Source organism: Wyeomyia smithii, chromosome 2, assembly GCF_029784165.1.
Source record: "Wyeomyia smithii strain HCP4-BCI-WySm-NY-G18 chromosome 2, ASM2978416v1, whole genome shotgun sequence".
NCBI lineage: Eukaryota > Metazoa > Arthropoda > Insecta > Diptera > Culicidae > Wyeomyia > Wyeomyia smithii.
Genome location: NC_073695.1, coordinates 18,015,921 through 18,032,703, shown reverse-complemented (window position 1 = coordinate 18,032,703; position 16,783 = coordinate 18,015,921). Strand labels below are relative to the sequence as shown.

The following is a 16,783-nucleotide window of genomic DNA, read 5'->3' as shown; positions in this document are numbered from 1 at the left end:
ATGATTAAGTCACACATATTTTTCAAATTAGGTATATCATTCCACAACATTCGAAACAATTATTATTTCAGAGCGGATATTGCACGCTATCTGACTTGAATGAAATAATGCAATAATTGAATGAAAATTGCAATTGCAGCGATCGGCCTTTTTCAAAGCTACTTAATGTATTTCGAAGAGCATATTGAATGGTTATCAATAAACTGCAACTGAGGTTTAATGCTGCTGCAAATGAACAGCAGTCAGCACGTTCTGCTCACGATGCTGAGTCTATTTTAGACAATTCACAACCCTTCATGAACAAGGGTGTAACGTCTTGTAGAAGACGGTTAAAGTTTAACATCACAGCAGCTCATGTCTACCATTGGCAATATCAAACACGCAATAATCTGCTTCCATGCGACACGGGAACGAGAACATTTTCTTCAATCATGCTGCGCAACACGACACACAACATGTTATTTTGTTGCTTCAATGAGAGTGCTATCGGTCCGGTTCGACAGAATGTCCACAAGAAATCATTTTTGTACATCCGTGCTACGAAACTGAGGAAAAACTTTAGAAACTGAAAAAAGAGGTGGAGCTTATCAAATGATCGCTCTGAGCCAGAATGAAGTCACACATATTTTTCAAGTTATATCATTCCACCACGTACGAAAAATAATTCATTCCTATTTTCATCCCTATATAAGAGCCTGTTTTAGTCGAAGCCGCTCATAATAGTTCTGAACAGCGACAACAGCAGTCTTCCCTTAGCAGCAGCGGGAGCAGTGCAGTGGGTACCATCGATAGCGGATAGCGGCCACAACTGTGGCATGGCTGCGCATAAGCGTAGCAGTTTCAGCAGATCTCAGCATCGATAGCAGCTCGTCAACGATCATACCATGTTGAAAACACCGGTTCTCGTCCGATAGCAGCTGGGCCAGCAGATTCAGGTACAGCGGATACCAATGGCAGCGTATAGCGGCCACAACTGTGGCATGGCTACGGATAGCGTTGCAGTTGCTCAGCAGTTGGGCCAGCGTATAGCGGCCACAACTGTGGCATGGCTATGCATAGCGTAGCTGTTGCAGCCGGTATATCAGCATCGATAGTAGCAGGGTCAGCTGATGCAACGACACTCCCTTCACTAAAATGCTGTTTCAGTGTGGTAGCGGGAAGCATCAGCAGCAGGCTTGCATGAAGTGAATACATCAGCCAGCAACTTTCTCTAAGGCCTCTGCCATAGTAGACGCGAATAGCGGCGCGAACCGATTTGCTCGGCCGTAGGTTAATGTACAGCTCTACTGATGGCTGTACATTAACCTACAGCCGAGCGAATCGGTTCGCGTCGCTTTTCGCGTCTATTATGGCATAGGCCTAATGGGAAAGTTCTATCATTTTGTTCACAAGAATATTATTGTCGGTAATATTACAGAGATGCGATAGCGTAAATCCGATTCTGAATTGAACAATTGTTCTTTTGACACTTATTTTTTGCAGAGGTTATAGCTTTCGGTACCAATAGCAGTTTAGTGACAGCCTCAGCGGTAGATGCAGATGCAGCCGGTACTTCCCTGAGGCCGATGTGGAAGTAAAAGGAAGCAGCACGGCGAAACAGTTCGGGTTATGCTTAGACGCGCGTCATTTTTCGCTGTTGAAATTCCCCACATGAAACGACGCCCTTTCGTATGATAGCGGCGGTATTAGCGGTAGATGCATTTGCCAACACTTCCTCCAGTAAAGCCGTGTCTAGTTTTCAATGTGAAAACACCTTTCTTATTGTGTTTGACCGTGCGCCTTAGTCCTCACTGTCAAGGTAACACAGAGATGTCAGATAAACACTACATCCTATGATAAATTGAACAACTGTCCTTATAAGGACAACAAATGAATTAATGAAGATTTAATTTGAAGTAGAATACTTCTCTCAGGAAGTTTGGCTACATAGGGATGTGAAATGAAAATCTTAAACTGAAAAATATGAGAAAAATTTCAAATGCTAATAAATCGGTTAGTTTTCGATGGATTTTCTTCGTTTTTGCAGCAATCGATTAGAAAATCTAAGATTTCTACCAAATGCATGAAATTGCAATTTTATCATTCGAACTATTGTACTATTGAGAATTCTTAAGCCTTGTCAAAACACAAAATTCGACCTCTGATTGGTCGTTATACCGCGCTTTCCCAAGCACGGTCGGCAGAGTTATGGACCTAGTAAATTGGGAATGCATCATTTGGCCTATATAAGATCAGATAATAAACAGACAATTCATCGGATATTACATTGAACAACTGAAATTCGAGGAACACAAATGAATATTTGAAGAGTTAATATTTTCTCGTTTTGCGCTATAATCCAAAGTTAATTATTTTCATCTACATGCATACTCTGACTATTATTACGTGTTTGCGTCGCTTAGTGTTTGGCTACGGTCATGCAGAACGCAAATAACGGCGCGATGCGATTCGGCAAGACGAAATGTGTTGAAATGTAAAGCTCTACGTCGCCTTAAAAAAAGCTGTACATTTCACCACGGTAAAACGAATCGCATCGCGCCGTCATTCGCGTTCTGCATAACCGTAGCCTTTGCTCCGTTCCCGTTTAATGATGTCGTATTAAATGTGCATATTACAATTCGGCAGCACTTCAACTTCTCATTTGCACAAAATTTAAAAATATTCAATGAACTTCATTCAAAATATTAAACAAACAGAAATTACAATACTGCCAATGAATGGTCAACGTTTATTTACTAGAAAAAATGACTGACACGCAAGCAGCCGGGTTATCTTACTTGTAAAAGTATTCTACTTCAACCTTGCGGTCGTGGCTTTGCAAACAACCTTCCTGTGATTTTTTTCAATTATAAACGCAAAGAAAGTTGACAAACCCGTGTGCAATTTGGCTGATATGCATATTTTGAGAATTATATCGTGTCTGGCTTGTAAAAAATGGCTTCAAACTATTTGAAGCAGTATGGCAGTACAAGTGAGAATGAGAAGGACGACGAGACAGATGTTACAATTACATTTTTGATCGTAGGATCATTAACATTAGTTTTGCGGTCTGAAAATTCTTGTCGCAGTTAATATAAAAAAAAAGCAAAATTCGATGCAAGGACTAGGGATGTTACGGATATCCGGAGTCACATCTGTAAATGTGGAACCTTACAATCGCTTACCTGACACCCGCAACCACCAGGCCACAAGACCATCTCGAGAGTCTGCTAAAACAATATGTAGTAACAACACATTGGTTGGTGTACATGCTGGTTCAAACTTTGGACATCTGGGATATTAGACAATTTCTCACTTATTTTGGATATTAGACAAAATTGTTTCCCAGCAGCAGCAAGCCTCTACAACTGCATATTGTCGATTGTCAAGGCTTTTGTAGGGATGTTGTTTAGGGATAGTAAACATATTATGAGAAACTCTTCTAGATTTTGGTAAAAATGTCATATTAGACATTTTTTCAACAACGGGCAGATTGGCTCATCTCAAAAGTTTAAGCAGAAGACAAACTACCAGTAGACTGGTTGGATGGACTCATTTGCCCAGTCGTTTGCTCAGTAGTCTCTTCCGCATCCACGCACTAGGGGTACATGAGAAACCCCTCATGTCCGAACCTGTGCAGATATTTCCTGAAGCAACTATGGCCTGACAGGATCCGTGTCAGGTGGAAGTTCACTCCGCCATCGTGCATCTCGACCCACCTGGATACCTCCAGAATAAGTCGGTGCGTCCAGCATTTCTTCTTGTAATTGGACCCGACCCGCTGCCGGGATATCGAAGATGACCTTCTGGTACCGTGCATGCCCCTTGTGTCACGTTGGTTGAAGCACGCCGATGCTGATAGGCATCATGTCGTACAAGACGCAGATTACATCGTAAAACACCGTACGATACGCACTCGCAACACTCAGGCACATAAGCCTGTTGGTACTTTCCAGTTTACCACGGTAGCTGCCAGTGCTGGGCGCTATGGACCTCACTGGCTCACCATACCTGAGTGTGGACGAAACCACGCTGGCAAGAAGTCTTCGCTTACTACCATAAACCGCTGAGCTATTGGACATCATACTAGATAGTGCTGTAATAGCCGATGAGGCCTTCCTGCAGGCATAGCCAACGTGTCTCTCAAATGTGAGCTTATCGTCGACTATAACGTCCAAGAGCTTCAGAGATCGCTCAAAGCGTATAATAGTGCAGTCTCCGACTCTGACCACCGCCTGTTGCTCCGATTTACTGTTATTTACTGTTAACCTCCGTCTATAGTTTCCTGGAGTGCATCCAACGACATATACAGTGGACGGCCGTCAACCGTAGCTCTCTAGCGTTACACCGTTTGCAAAGCCAAGACATTCCCCAGTACCGGGCCCAGAACAGTACCTTGCGGGGATTGGATGGCGATTGGAATTCACTACTGATTCTCCTCCGTGTTGTAAACTAGTATTCGATTCTGAAAGTAATTTTCAGTATCATACAGCGACACTGGTGCATGGATGTTGCTGAGCGCAAGCACTATTAAGTCCCAGCTGGCGCAACTGTACGCATTCTTCTCGACCGTTGACCGTGTACTTCACCAGTCTGTTGAAGATAATCCTCTCAGACACCTTGCCGGTAGTGCCCAGCAGGTAGATAGGCCTACATGCCCTCGGTCCCCTGGTGGTTTCCTAGCCTTCGACATTAAGATCAATCTCTGTCGCTTCTACCTATCCGGGAAGAAGCACTCATCCAGGCACCTATGCATGACTGCCCGGAACAGCCCGGGGCCATTTTTATTGCCAAATTAGGGATTCCATCCGGTCCCGGTGCCTTGCTCACCTTTAAGGAGTTGGCGATCATGATGAGTTCCTCATTCATTAACTTTATCTTTTTCTCAACCTCGACACGGCTGTCGTCGCTCACGGATTAGATATTCACCAGGTTGGTCATCTCCGGTCTATAACTGAGATATTGGAAAGTCGGACTTGAGACTCGATCGCCGAAGGCCAAGGAGTTGACTCGTGGCGTAGAAAGGGTTCCACGATAATACGTTCCAGACCACACCCCTTTGGTTATAGCCATCATGATTCGTCAGGCGTTACCCCAAGGATTCGTATTGGCCTATCGGAGTAGGCCCACTCGCTTGCTTCTATCACTCTCTTTGGCGCCGATCTTGTAGATCCAAATACTGCGCGACGCTCTATCCTCTGTTCGTTTGTTCACACATCCTCCGTCTCACACGGAGGAACGCACTGCGAAGGTTCGCTATTCCTAGGTTGACGAGTCCTGGGCATGGTGGCGACACACGCCCTCGATAGTATGGCAACTAATTGGTCAACAGTCGGGCGGAACCAGCCGCTCCCTCCTCATTGCCTCTTCGAATACGTCGGCTTAGAAATGCGATGGTTTTCCCCGGCGGACGGTCGGAGTGTTTGCTCTACCCGTCACTTGTCACCTCGCGTTGTTGTCTACACTATAGCAAATTGACTGCCTACCCTCCAGTTCGTGATCAGTCCTGGGCTGTAGAACATCACGCTGATGATCAACTTTGCCAAAGAGAAACTGCTCGTCGTCCATATGGCCGCCATACTGGACTTATCCGCGACCCAGCAGTCACCGTTTTCGGGAGGTATGCGGTAGGGGTCCAATACGATGGCGATGTCCGACAACAACTCAGACAGAGGCTGCTTGTATAGCAGCTGCTGAGGTATGTAGCACTGGTTAAGGTTCAGTTATGTCACCCTTATGCCTGTGGTTTCCTGATGCTTCCTACCTAACACGGTAACCCAAGGGTCTCTTGCAGCCTCCACTTCGGCCGGGTTGGTGTGCCATCCTGCGGGAGTAGCTCAAGCCCTTTTCTTTGTTCCGCTTGCCCAGGGGACTGTCTACTCCGTAGAGCAGACCGCTGCGAACCAGGGGGTGGCTGTCTGTACCTTTTTTGATGCAGTCGCTCTCCTGGTCTTGACGTCTTTTTCGGCCGCCTCCACTCGAGCTACGAGATCTTCGCGCTTTGTCCTAGCCTCATCGATGGTATTCTGAAGCAGGATGAGGCTCTGCTTCAGGTAGCGGTGGCGTCGAGTGCCCATGCACTTTTTGACGGCCTTGACTAGCAAGGGACCCTCTTCCGATATGTCCGGTGTAGACACGAACGTCTTCGCCATTTTACACCCCCGCATATTGTATCCGTCTCCGCCTTTTTCTGCGAAGACGGTTGGATGTCCCCACGCGCAAAGGGATCTGGTAGTCTCTCTACACTCCCCTGCCTGCCCACGGACGTGGTACCTTTAAGAAATCTGACTCATATCCGTTTTCTACCAGTTGCCATAATTGAGACCTTACTGGCATCAGCCCCAATGGGCCAGTTAGTGCGTTTGGTTGATGAGAGCGGCATAAATCGACGGCCCACTGTCCGAGTCTCACCACCCCGAGGCGATCTCCCGCTGCTAGTCCGGGACTGTTGAGTACTGTCACTGATCACACTAATATTGCATACCCTTGGCAATCGTCACGCGTTGATCCGTGCTGCCTACCAGCCTACAAGAGAGGCGATCTAGAACAGACCAAACGATCATTTTGCGTCATATTTTATGCAAGTTCAGAGAAGTAAACTTGCAGACTTCAAGGTGACGGAGGATTTAGTTTAAGCTATACCGTAAAACGCGGCGAATAGAAACAGTCTGCGATATATCTTGCAGTGTTCAAAAAATACTATTATGTATAGAATGAATATAAAAGTTTTAAAACATGGGTCTTGCCTCTCTTTATTAAGGGTGTAACGTCCATTTTGATAAAATAAGTAATTCATTGTTTTATTGAAAAAAATGTTGCATGTTTCTATTCACCCCGCAATGGGGCGAATAGAAACACTCGCCAATAAAATACGTTTTCCTTGTTCTGATAGAAAATTCTAGTTTCAATTTGCAGGAAACAGAACAATTGCATCATATTTATTGATATGAGAGGCAAGAAAACGATATAAAATATCAAACTAGTGGAAATGTTCGGTTTATTACTTCATATTTGTTATCTTATGTATGAATATGTTCTATTAGAGTCCTGATTAGGAACAGAAGGACTCGGGGTTGGGTCAAGCATTTCCACCGGTCTGGCAACTTCCGGTGTTTCATCTAGGACACGACATCCGGGAACATTTTGTCTTGGTGGATCTGAAACCTTGATTCATATCTCTCGGGTCAGTCCATGTCGAGCATCATGCAGCAGATAAATCACTTTCATCACGTTTTTGGAAACTAGCGTGGTTGTCTACTGGATTGAAGTCTAAAGGCAACATCTGATTTATCACAGAGTAGTTGATTCTTTATTCCGTAACCGCTTGACAAGGAAACAGTTTTTTTTGCGTAAAATCTCAACAGCAACAGGCGGAGCGAGTACGTTTTTGGACTTTTTTGTTAGTAAGCAGGGTTGCCACATTTAAATCTGTGTTTTCCCTTGAAAAAATCTGAGCATCTGTATCTGGAACAAAAATATCTGTAAAAAAAATCTGTATTGCTTAAACATAAAGAACTTTGTTTTTTTTTTAGGTTTTTATGGTACATAAACGAAATTTTCAGCTTAAAATGTGTGAGGAGTTGAAAATATGTTCAATTTGCCTAATATTTAATGAAATAAAATTTGGATTGTTTTTAAAAATTAATGTCAATTTCGAAAAATCTGTAAATCTGTACATTTCGACGAAAATCTGTATATCTGTATATGCAGATTCTGTACCGTTACTTCGGCCAAAAATCTGTAAAATACAGATTAATCTGTACATGTGGCATCCCTGTTAGTAAGTCCTGACCATGATGGGCTGAAAATGCACAAAACATGTTCCAGACATCATTTTACATATAAAACATTATAGCATTTCTCAAATCCACATGTTTTGGTACAAAAAATAGCCGCTACGGCGTTGTTTCTATACGCCCCGTTAATCTGAGAACCGCAAGTTTTCCATGAAACATAGGTAACGTGGTGATGAATACCTTACGGCAATCCTTTAATTCACCGTAAAAACTTGAAATGCTTAACTACCGACCCAGTATATCACACGAACAAGTTCTAAGAGAAGCAGAATGGCTTCCACAGACAAAGTTTTTGGTACTCGGAAACGTTCAGAATTTGAGCCCCCATTTTGCATTTTTTAAGCAAACCGACAGTAGTGCTGCTAACCCAAAAATGGGTTTGCAGGACTTGTTTACTATTGAACTATCGAAAAAAATATTTTTTGCATGGTTTTTAAATGTAATCGAAGACTTCAAATCGCATTTTTCAAGTTCGGAAGTTTTGTTTCTATTCGCCCCACTGTTTCTATTCGCCCCGTTTTACGGTCACGATGAGCATCTGAGATTTCGAGATAATGGTACGAGTGGTACCATTATCTCAAAATATGTTCCATGGCTTTGCGGATAGTTATATCGCCGGTATTAATCACAGAACAGTGGAAAAGGCATCCGTGCCTGGAAGGAGGCCAACCAGTGAGCACTTGTGGTCTTCGAACACAGGGTTTTGCGTTCAATACTTGGTGGAAAACTGGAGAATAGAGAGAGTCCGGCAGAGGTCGACGACTTTGTTGTAGACCTCTACTGGATGGATGTGTGGTGTGAATGAGAACGCCCGAAGACTAACTAATGATCGGGTGATGTAAAGACGTATTCCGAACTCGGTAGTTGGTCGTTAACGACCTGTCGCCTTAAAAGTAAAGAAAAGAAAGCAAACAATCTTGTATTGTAATCATCTTATTGTTTTGCTCCTTGATTTTTTGTTTTATATGTTGTATATGTTAAAAACATATGTACTTCACGCCGCTTGACACGCGATTCTGGGGCCTATCACAGAAGACGAGACGAGCGGGAAATTGATACCGAATAATTGTAGAATCGGAAGACATATCACGAATTTCTCTGCTTTTTCGCAACCTGTTTGGCGTGCTCTTTCGGATGCTTATTTTTCCGATGGGAAAAATAGTTCGAACTACAGGAAAATGATTTATCGCAAAACTCACAACTGTAAAGAGATTTTCCACTGTGTGCCCGAGCAATATGTTCCTGAAACAAAGATATAAGTCAAACTCATTACTAAAATTAACGTTTACAAAAACCTCACCTTCAATTCCACATTTTTCCTAAACTTCCTATCACATTGCCCACAAGCGAAGTTGGCTTCCCCCAGGTGAACGTACTTAACATGCGTCGAGAGAGAACTTTTTGTCGGGAAAACTTTTCCGCATCGATCGCATCGATGGATCCGTTGATCGTGATGTCGCGCACGAATGTGTGTCCGTAAAGTTTCGGCGTTTTTGTACCACTGTGAACAAACGGAACACTGCACTTTCGGTTGTTTCGTTGCGCTATCGTCATGAGACTCCATATGGGCTTTCAGAGTTACCGAGGAAGATAGTGTTTTCGCGCAAACCACACAGATGAAATCTTTCGCCCTGGAGTGGACCCGCTTGTGCCTGGCCAGGACGAATCTGAGTGCGAATCTGTAAAACATTGTTTGAAAAATATGTGAATATTCGAATCCGTTGCAAACCTACGCTTTTCCACACTGATCGCATACATGCTTCTTTTCTTGATCTTCCAGGTGGCTTGCTTCGTGAATCACAAGTTGCGATCGCAGCACAAACGATTTCTCACATTTGGTGCAAACGTGCCGACGTGCTTCACTGCCAAGATGTTGTTTCATGTGAATCCTCAGCAAAGAGCGACTCTTGCTGCAATGGTCGCATACACTACATTTGAAGGCATCAGGATTAATATGATTCGTAATGTGTGTCACCAGTCGATCCTTTCGAGCAAATTTTCGTCCGCAGCACGTAACATAGCCGACCACGTTGTGATTCTGATGATAGTGATCCTGCAACAGTTTAAAAGTGTCAAAACTGGTCGAGTTCGTCTCTCCGCAGATATCACACGTTAGCACGATGTTCTCTTTTATTAGATCATCCGCTTTTGACAACTTCGTTGTAAGGAGTTTTTCTGGTTCCGGAGCATCAGGCTCGTGAGTTTCGTCTTCCGGTGGAACGGTGGCAGTACTGGGCAGTTGAAAATCGATGCGTATTTCCCCTCCCGTTGGTGTTCCATCATCGGCAACCTCAGTCACAGGGATTATCAGAAGTGGTTTTGGCGCCTGTTGCTGCTGCTGCTGCAGACGTGAATCTTTATTCAGTAGTGTCTTCAAGTACTCTTGATTTTGACTAATTGATTCCGAATAATCGTAGAATCGGAAGATACATTCGTAGCAGGTCAAACAGACCAGCTTCGACAGCTGCTCTATGTTTGGTAACTGTTGGAAATTGATGAGTTTTTAGCGTTATTATATTTTAGATTTAGCTTACCTCAAATTTGAACACCTTTAGCAGTTTTACTTCTACGTTGCTATCCGAGAATATGTTAAGGTATGTTGAACTTTGTTTCAAGCACAGTCGACAGACATCGAGTAGTCGGATGAGTTCCATCTGAATGTATTATAATGCTAACGTTTTATTCTTTTGTAATTTAGACAAACTATGTTGCGGTTTGTTTATGTATGAAAACATACACGGAAAACGAAAAGTACTCAAATTCATGTCGTTTTCACTCAACGGAGTCGTTCCGTGCAGGAAGCCAATTTTGAGTAATTGTAGATTAATTTAATAGTAGGTGTATAGCACTCAGTGTAATAATACGTCAAAAATACTCAACGATGAGTTCACTCTTTTATACTTTATATTGGGTAGTTTCAGTCGATTGATTTAACATTATTTGGAAATAGAAAATTATTGAAAAACAATCTATAAAATCTATCTTAGTATTTATTCAAGTACCTTCCAATTTGGGATCACTGGCTTCATCAATTTTCCCTGTTAGCGCCTCCGCTTCAACTCCATTCTCACAATTCATTGTTAATCTTGTTTTTAATTGACGGCTATTATTAACAAACAGATGCACATAAACCGTTCGTCACTTAAAATCACCAACTCAGTGTCAAAACTACCAATTTTTACTAATATTTGCCACTTTCTTGAAATCAATCTCATCACTCGGGTTTTCAATTTTTCAACCAGTTTGATTTTTCATCCAATGTTGGGTTCAAAATACTCAACGTTGGCTTTTTATCAAAACACCGCCAGTGAGTAAGAGCATGTTTAAAATCTATCAAGTTGAAATGACTCAGCGTTCGCATTGCAAAATTACCAAGGGAATGGTATGGTAGCCTTCAAGCGTTACGAACATCTATTTCTGTACCGTTTGTCCCAAAACTACTTTTTCTGCTGTTACAGTTTGCTTCACTTTGCTTTGGGACACAATTAATGTACTAAATATCACTTAGAATATCACATACCATGTGAAAACCTTAAGAAATTGCTCACAACTGTCTGATATGCTATTATTAATTGCAGTCAACATTTAGCCGGTTTGCCCGAATCAACATAAGATAAGGGTAAACTGCCCATTTTTCGGGTGCCAGTGCCAGTGATGTTGGTAACGCGTCAAATGTATGGTAGCTGACAGCGATGCCATTCCCGTGAAAATTACCCAACACGTAAGTTGTATAATGTTTACATCATTTCAGGTAGTTTGTACCCACTGGTTGGGTAGATTTTGTTTTCCTTGTACTTCAGGGAGGTGCCCCTGTGTTGCCATTTGAAATTATTAACTACTCAGTCAAATCGGTCGGTAGTGTGTGGTACGGTATACAGGTTTCTCGATTTGCTGATGAGTTATTTGGAGATGATACAGTTCCGAAATGATTTTTTTTTGTTCACAATGTAAAAATTTACCATATAAAAAAAGAATCATCGAATAATATTCATTTTTTGCAAAGTTAGGAGGGAGACCAGATATTATTGTAAGCTGCAACCACTGCTGCTGTGATGTTGTCGAGTTGCGCTATTGGATTGTTGGTAGCGCTGTCGTAACATTCTTGCATAAATTTTGCATTGAGAAATTCAAACTTTGAATTTTCATACAGATAAATTTTCATCAAAGGCTTAACTTGAAAAAAAAAATCGCATAGTAAAATGAATTGCATAAAATAAAAAAAATAAAAATTATGAATATAATTTAAGGATATAACAAAAATTTAAATTAAAGCTGAAATTGAAAATATTCGCAAGTATTGCAATGTGCATCACTTACAAAATCACTTGCAAATTTTATATGCGGATGAATTTCGCATATCGTTATGTACCTTTTTTGCTGATTATACCATGAAATTACCTATGATTTTGGAAAAAAAATACTTAAAATATAAAAATTTCAAAAATAAAAAAATTGAATCGAAATTGGAATTTGGACAATTCATATTAAAGTTGAGCTAAACATACCGAGGAGAAAATAGTGATTCAAAAATTCTATAACTTTTGTTTTATAAAATGCTTATGCATCACAGATGCTCACGCATAAATTATATATGTATATGAATAACAGTAAAATATTACCTCTGATTTTCAAAAATCATAGTGAAAGTTTTATAATCTTTCGATATCAAATCAGTTAGCTAACAAGGCACACCATCTAGAAATAACGAACGGTAGATTTTAAGGAGAATATATCTGCTAATGCTTTTTCGGAATGTCTCTACACGGTTTATTCATTAGGTCTTGCATAAAAAATACATTTGCAGTAGAATTTTTCGCAGCAGTTCTTCAATATCCACGATATCCATAATTAAACATTTCTCAACAAAAATATCGTTTTGGCAACCTTCACTGGCATTTTCATGAGCTCACACTGTTTCTCTCGAATTAATCTCTCTCCCACACTCTCTGCTTTCTCATAAACAAAATGCAACGCAATGCTCCGTTTCGATAGTCGAGAAAAACACGTCGTGCCGCGAGCAGGGTCTCTTTGTTGACCACGGGTTCAAATTTTACAAACAATACTTTTCTCCCCTTCATATACCGAGCACCCACATTAATGTTTACTGGTTGACAATAACTTAAGCATAGGTTGTGCGATTTATTGGTGAATCGAGAATAAAACCAAAGCCAAGCTTCGTCAAAAGTGCATATTGTGTAGTAATTGGTTAATTTTGGATCAGGGCTAAGCCATAATGTACCCTACACTGCCCGAATAGAATCCAATCAAGTGTGTGATGATGGAGAGACGAAGCCCAAAGGGCAGGTAGAAGTGCACGAAGTGATAAGCGTTTCATGCAATGACAGCGATAGTGGATATGGGCTGGTTTGGTGTTGGCAAAATGGTTTTCAGTGATAGATTGCTAGAAAAGAAAGAAAACAACAGTGAAGCTTGCGGCTAAAGCTAATCTACTAGTAAACGGAAAAGGTTTAAAGCGAATTTAGTTGAAGTGCAATTGAGCGGTTCCGCGTAGTTGGAGCGGATAGCAAAAGTGTAATTGTGATTGTTCTGTAGTGGAAAAACGCTGTGGAATCTGACGATCGTTATTCAGTGGGGTGTGAGAAAGTGGAAGTGAATAAAATAGGCACCCAAAGTGAAGCAGGTGGTGATTGCGAAGAAGAAAAAAAGCAAACAGTTAATTTGAGTAGAAGGGAACGCAACTACCGGAACGGAAGTCGAGAATCCGGAAGTTATGGCCAATACACCAAATTCCATCGAGGTTCAAATCGATAACTTTCTGGAGCAGTTCAAACGGAGTGCTTCGAAGGCAATGGAGGGCGATTGGTCTTCATCCTCGTCGACGGCCGTAACGACGCCTCAATCGGCCGGATCTGGCCCCAAAATACGGAATATTTTCAGCGACCAAGGCGAAGGTGAGTGAACTGCATACGTATGCGGAAGAAAGAGAGAGTGAGACAGACAGTTGAGCAAACGGGATACGGGCATCCGAATGACTCATGCACTGAACACGGATGGAAAACGGGAGGCTTGAAATGGGGTTAAGAATAGAATAAGGAAAAGGAGAGTTTGAAATGTACGAAGATTGCGCTCATGTATCGATTTTCCCACGACGAGGGTGCGGAGTATGACGGAACGGTTTGGGTTGCACGAGAGCTCACGACTTCGGGTGCCGTTTCCCGTATGCTCACTGTCAGCTCGTTTTGATTGGAGGTGTTTTATCTGTTCATTTGTTCAACGATAACTGGAGGCGGTCGGCAAGTGGATGACGTTCATTGTGCGAACTTTCAGAGGCCTACCGTTCGGGCATAATACCTAGACATGTGCGCTTGTTTTTGCGCTATTTACTAGGATTATGTGCAGTTTGTCGCCATTCTGACATCATCCGTCCACGTTGAGTGACATCGTTGAGAATAGAGGAAATGTCACTTGAGACTGTGAATGAATGACAGTTTTTATGGTTTTTTTTTTCGGTACCCAGGTCAAGGTTTACGCTTGAGTAATCATTACGTGACTTTTACTTTATATTGCAAAGCTTTACTTGTTGGGCCACATTGTTTGATAACGCTGAAACAAATCAAAAAATTTCATTGAGACAGATTTTGAACTCTGTCCGAAAAAGGTTGTTAGCGTTTCACTTCAGCACAGAAACACATTGTCAACTAAGCTTGGTACACGTTGCCATTGATTCAATGGCAATAAATTCCGTACTATTTCGATTCACCCCCGCGTGTGTTCAGATCGAGGGAAACGAGTGTCAGTGGTAAGGTCGACTGGTTAGTTTACTGCCGACCGCCTAGTTCATGACCACTGGCGGGCGACTGTATTGATGTATTCAGTCGAGAAGAATCAATAGAAAAGCTTGTACGCCGCTTCACAAATAAAAATAGAATCAGTTCCGATTTAACCGCAATCTAACGTTAGTTAATTAGCGTAGTGTACACTACTTCTTGCATTATGATGTGATTTATTTGGGATAGATCCAGGTTGATTTCATAATTTTTAAAAGTGTATCTTTCAAAACCATTTAAATTTGCTATCAAACAAACTTGGCAAGGTGCTTGAATAATTTCGGTGTGACAAATAGAAAAAAACACAAAGTTTGCCTATCGGGCACCGAAATGTTGAAAATTTTTAAATTTAAAAAATTGTAACAAAACCCGGCATTTTCAAATGATTCTTGCTAGCTTTTGCTCGGAATCAATTGAGTTTTGTGTATCGATGCCAAATACAAAAGCAAGTCATCAATCGGATTTTTAAATTTCGTTCCGATTGGAACCTGCGAAAAGTTGACGTTTCTGTGGGTCTGTTATCTTGCAGTTCCGGTTATATTGAACTGTGTAACTTCGTGGATTTCACTCACATTGTCTGTTTTTCGCGACTGATTTCGCTAGCGAAAAAATTGAAACAGTTGAAGAGAATAATTTTGCAAATGGCAATATCTTACGATTTTTCAGTTTTAACACTTGCATCAACTGAAGTACGCTTGTATCTAGATAAAAGTTAGTATACTAAGAAACGATTTCAGCAATTCTGAGCTTGATTAAGTGTCAAAATCTTTGTCACCCTTTCTGGCTTGATTGGAAATAAAATTTGTTTTTCCCTCTGGCCTAATTTGGGACTAATCCCTGTTCCTTCATTTTCTTAGCGATTCAGAGCTTAAGAGCCACTTTGCGAGAGGCGCAACCACCTTTCTGAGAGACGTTGTTTGATGTTCTCCGATTGGGTTAAAATTTTTAGCGTTTGTTTGTCTATTCAAGGTAGGGAGTTTCGCTATTTTTTTTGTTTCATTGAGGTTAAGTGAGGTAAAATGGTTCTCAAAGATCATATGTCCAAAAACGTCCAAATCACAAAAAGTATAATACGGTTAAACGGCTCTAGGAGTTTCTTCCGAAATCCGACAAAAACGCTAAAATTACAATATTTCCGGGTAGAGTTGATAGATATTGCTGTAAATTAGGGTAATCACTCTACCTTACCAGGACTACCTGCCATATCAGTAGATACGTCATGTGGGTTAAACCGTTCCTCGAAGCATTTTTTTCCAAATTGCCGTCAAAGTCACTAAAACTGCAAGGACTCGGATTTTCAGCAAAACCAATCAACTGTAGCCGAAAATTTTCCTGTCGCAGTGGCACTTTTGCCCAATGCTCTTCAGGAATCAAAAAACTAGCCGGAAATATTGTAATTTTACTGATTTTAACGATTTTTGAAAAAAAAAAATCTTTTGGGGCCATTTTACCCCGTTTGGCGCATTTGGCTTATACATGAAATTAAAGTTCTTGAGTTACATATTGTGACCGTGCGTTTTAAAGTACTATAAGTGTAGGATAATAACACAAATTTTTAGAATAATCCATCAAGTCTAGCAGGAGTTATTGCACTTCCAAACGTATCATCTTTGAGGGCCGTTCTATCCCACTTAACCGCAATGAAAAAAATTAAAATTTTGCGAAAACTTCCTACCTACCTATTTACAATTTAGATGAATCTAAATAATATATTTACGGTGCGAAAATTTGTGTGGCAGTGGTTGTTTACGAACAAACTTTTCCTCAGACATTTTTTTTTTTTCAATATGGCCGATTCTGCGTTTTGGCATACCTTCACACCGGAAGTAAACCTCCGGAAACCGGAAGTTAACTTCTTGAATTTCAACATGGCATCTGGAATCGATTTCTGGACTCTGAGCATTAGTCTGATTCCGGAAAAACACATATTAGATGGCATTTGGTCATTTTTCACAGAATCATGACACAAATTGTAAACAGATATGACACTCGGTAGCCCTATCCAGAAAAGTTAGCGAATCAATTGAGTTCCTAAAAGTATACACATTAGGGTGTTGCAAAAAAATGATGTTGCAAAAGTCAATGTGCTCAACCCTAATTTAGACTTTCTAAAAAATTGTTTACAGTGAGAATTGAGACCGAGTTTAGTATTTTTTCCACCTTCAATGGTAAATTTTTTCAGTTTTTTTTCTGCGCGCGCAAGAGCACCAACAAATATTT

General features: G+C 41.2%; 2 protein-coding genes across 5 annotated transcripts in view; one reads left to right on the top strand and one right to left on the bottom strand.

Moving 5' to 3' along the window:
- Nucleotides 1-8,702: 8,702 nt before the first annotated feature.
- LOC129724811 (zinc finger protein 501-like) lies at nucleotides 8,703-10,506 on the bottom strand. The gene is made up of 4 exons (XM_055680001.1): nucleotides 10,310-10,506; nucleotides 9,509-10,257; nucleotides 9,076-9,454; nucleotides 8,703-9,017 (listed from the first exon to the last, which is right to left on the bottom strand). The coding sequence occupies exons 1-4, from the start codon at nucleotides 10,427-10,429 to the stop codon at nucleotides 8,862-8,864; spliced, it is 1,404 nt and encodes a 467-aa protein (XP_055535976.1). The 5' UTR covers nucleotides 10,430-10,506; the 3' UTR covers nucleotides 8,703-8,861.
- Nucleotides 10,507-12,768: 2,262 nt separating this feature from the next.
- Nucleotides 12,769-16,783, top strand: part of LOC129724807 (guanine nucleotide exchange factor DBS) — a 172,346-nt gene continuing 168,331 nt past the window's right edge. For all 4 annotated transcript variants that reach the window (XM_055679980.1, XM_055679979.1, XM_055679978.1 and 1 more), the window contains exon 1: nucleotides 12,769-13,687. In XM_055679980.1, coding sequence (XP_055535955.1) covers nucleotides 13,507-13,687 — 181 coding nt within the window. In that variant the 5' untranslated portion in view covers nucleotides 12,769-13,506. The remainder of the gene's footprint in view (nucleotides 13,688-16,783) is intronic.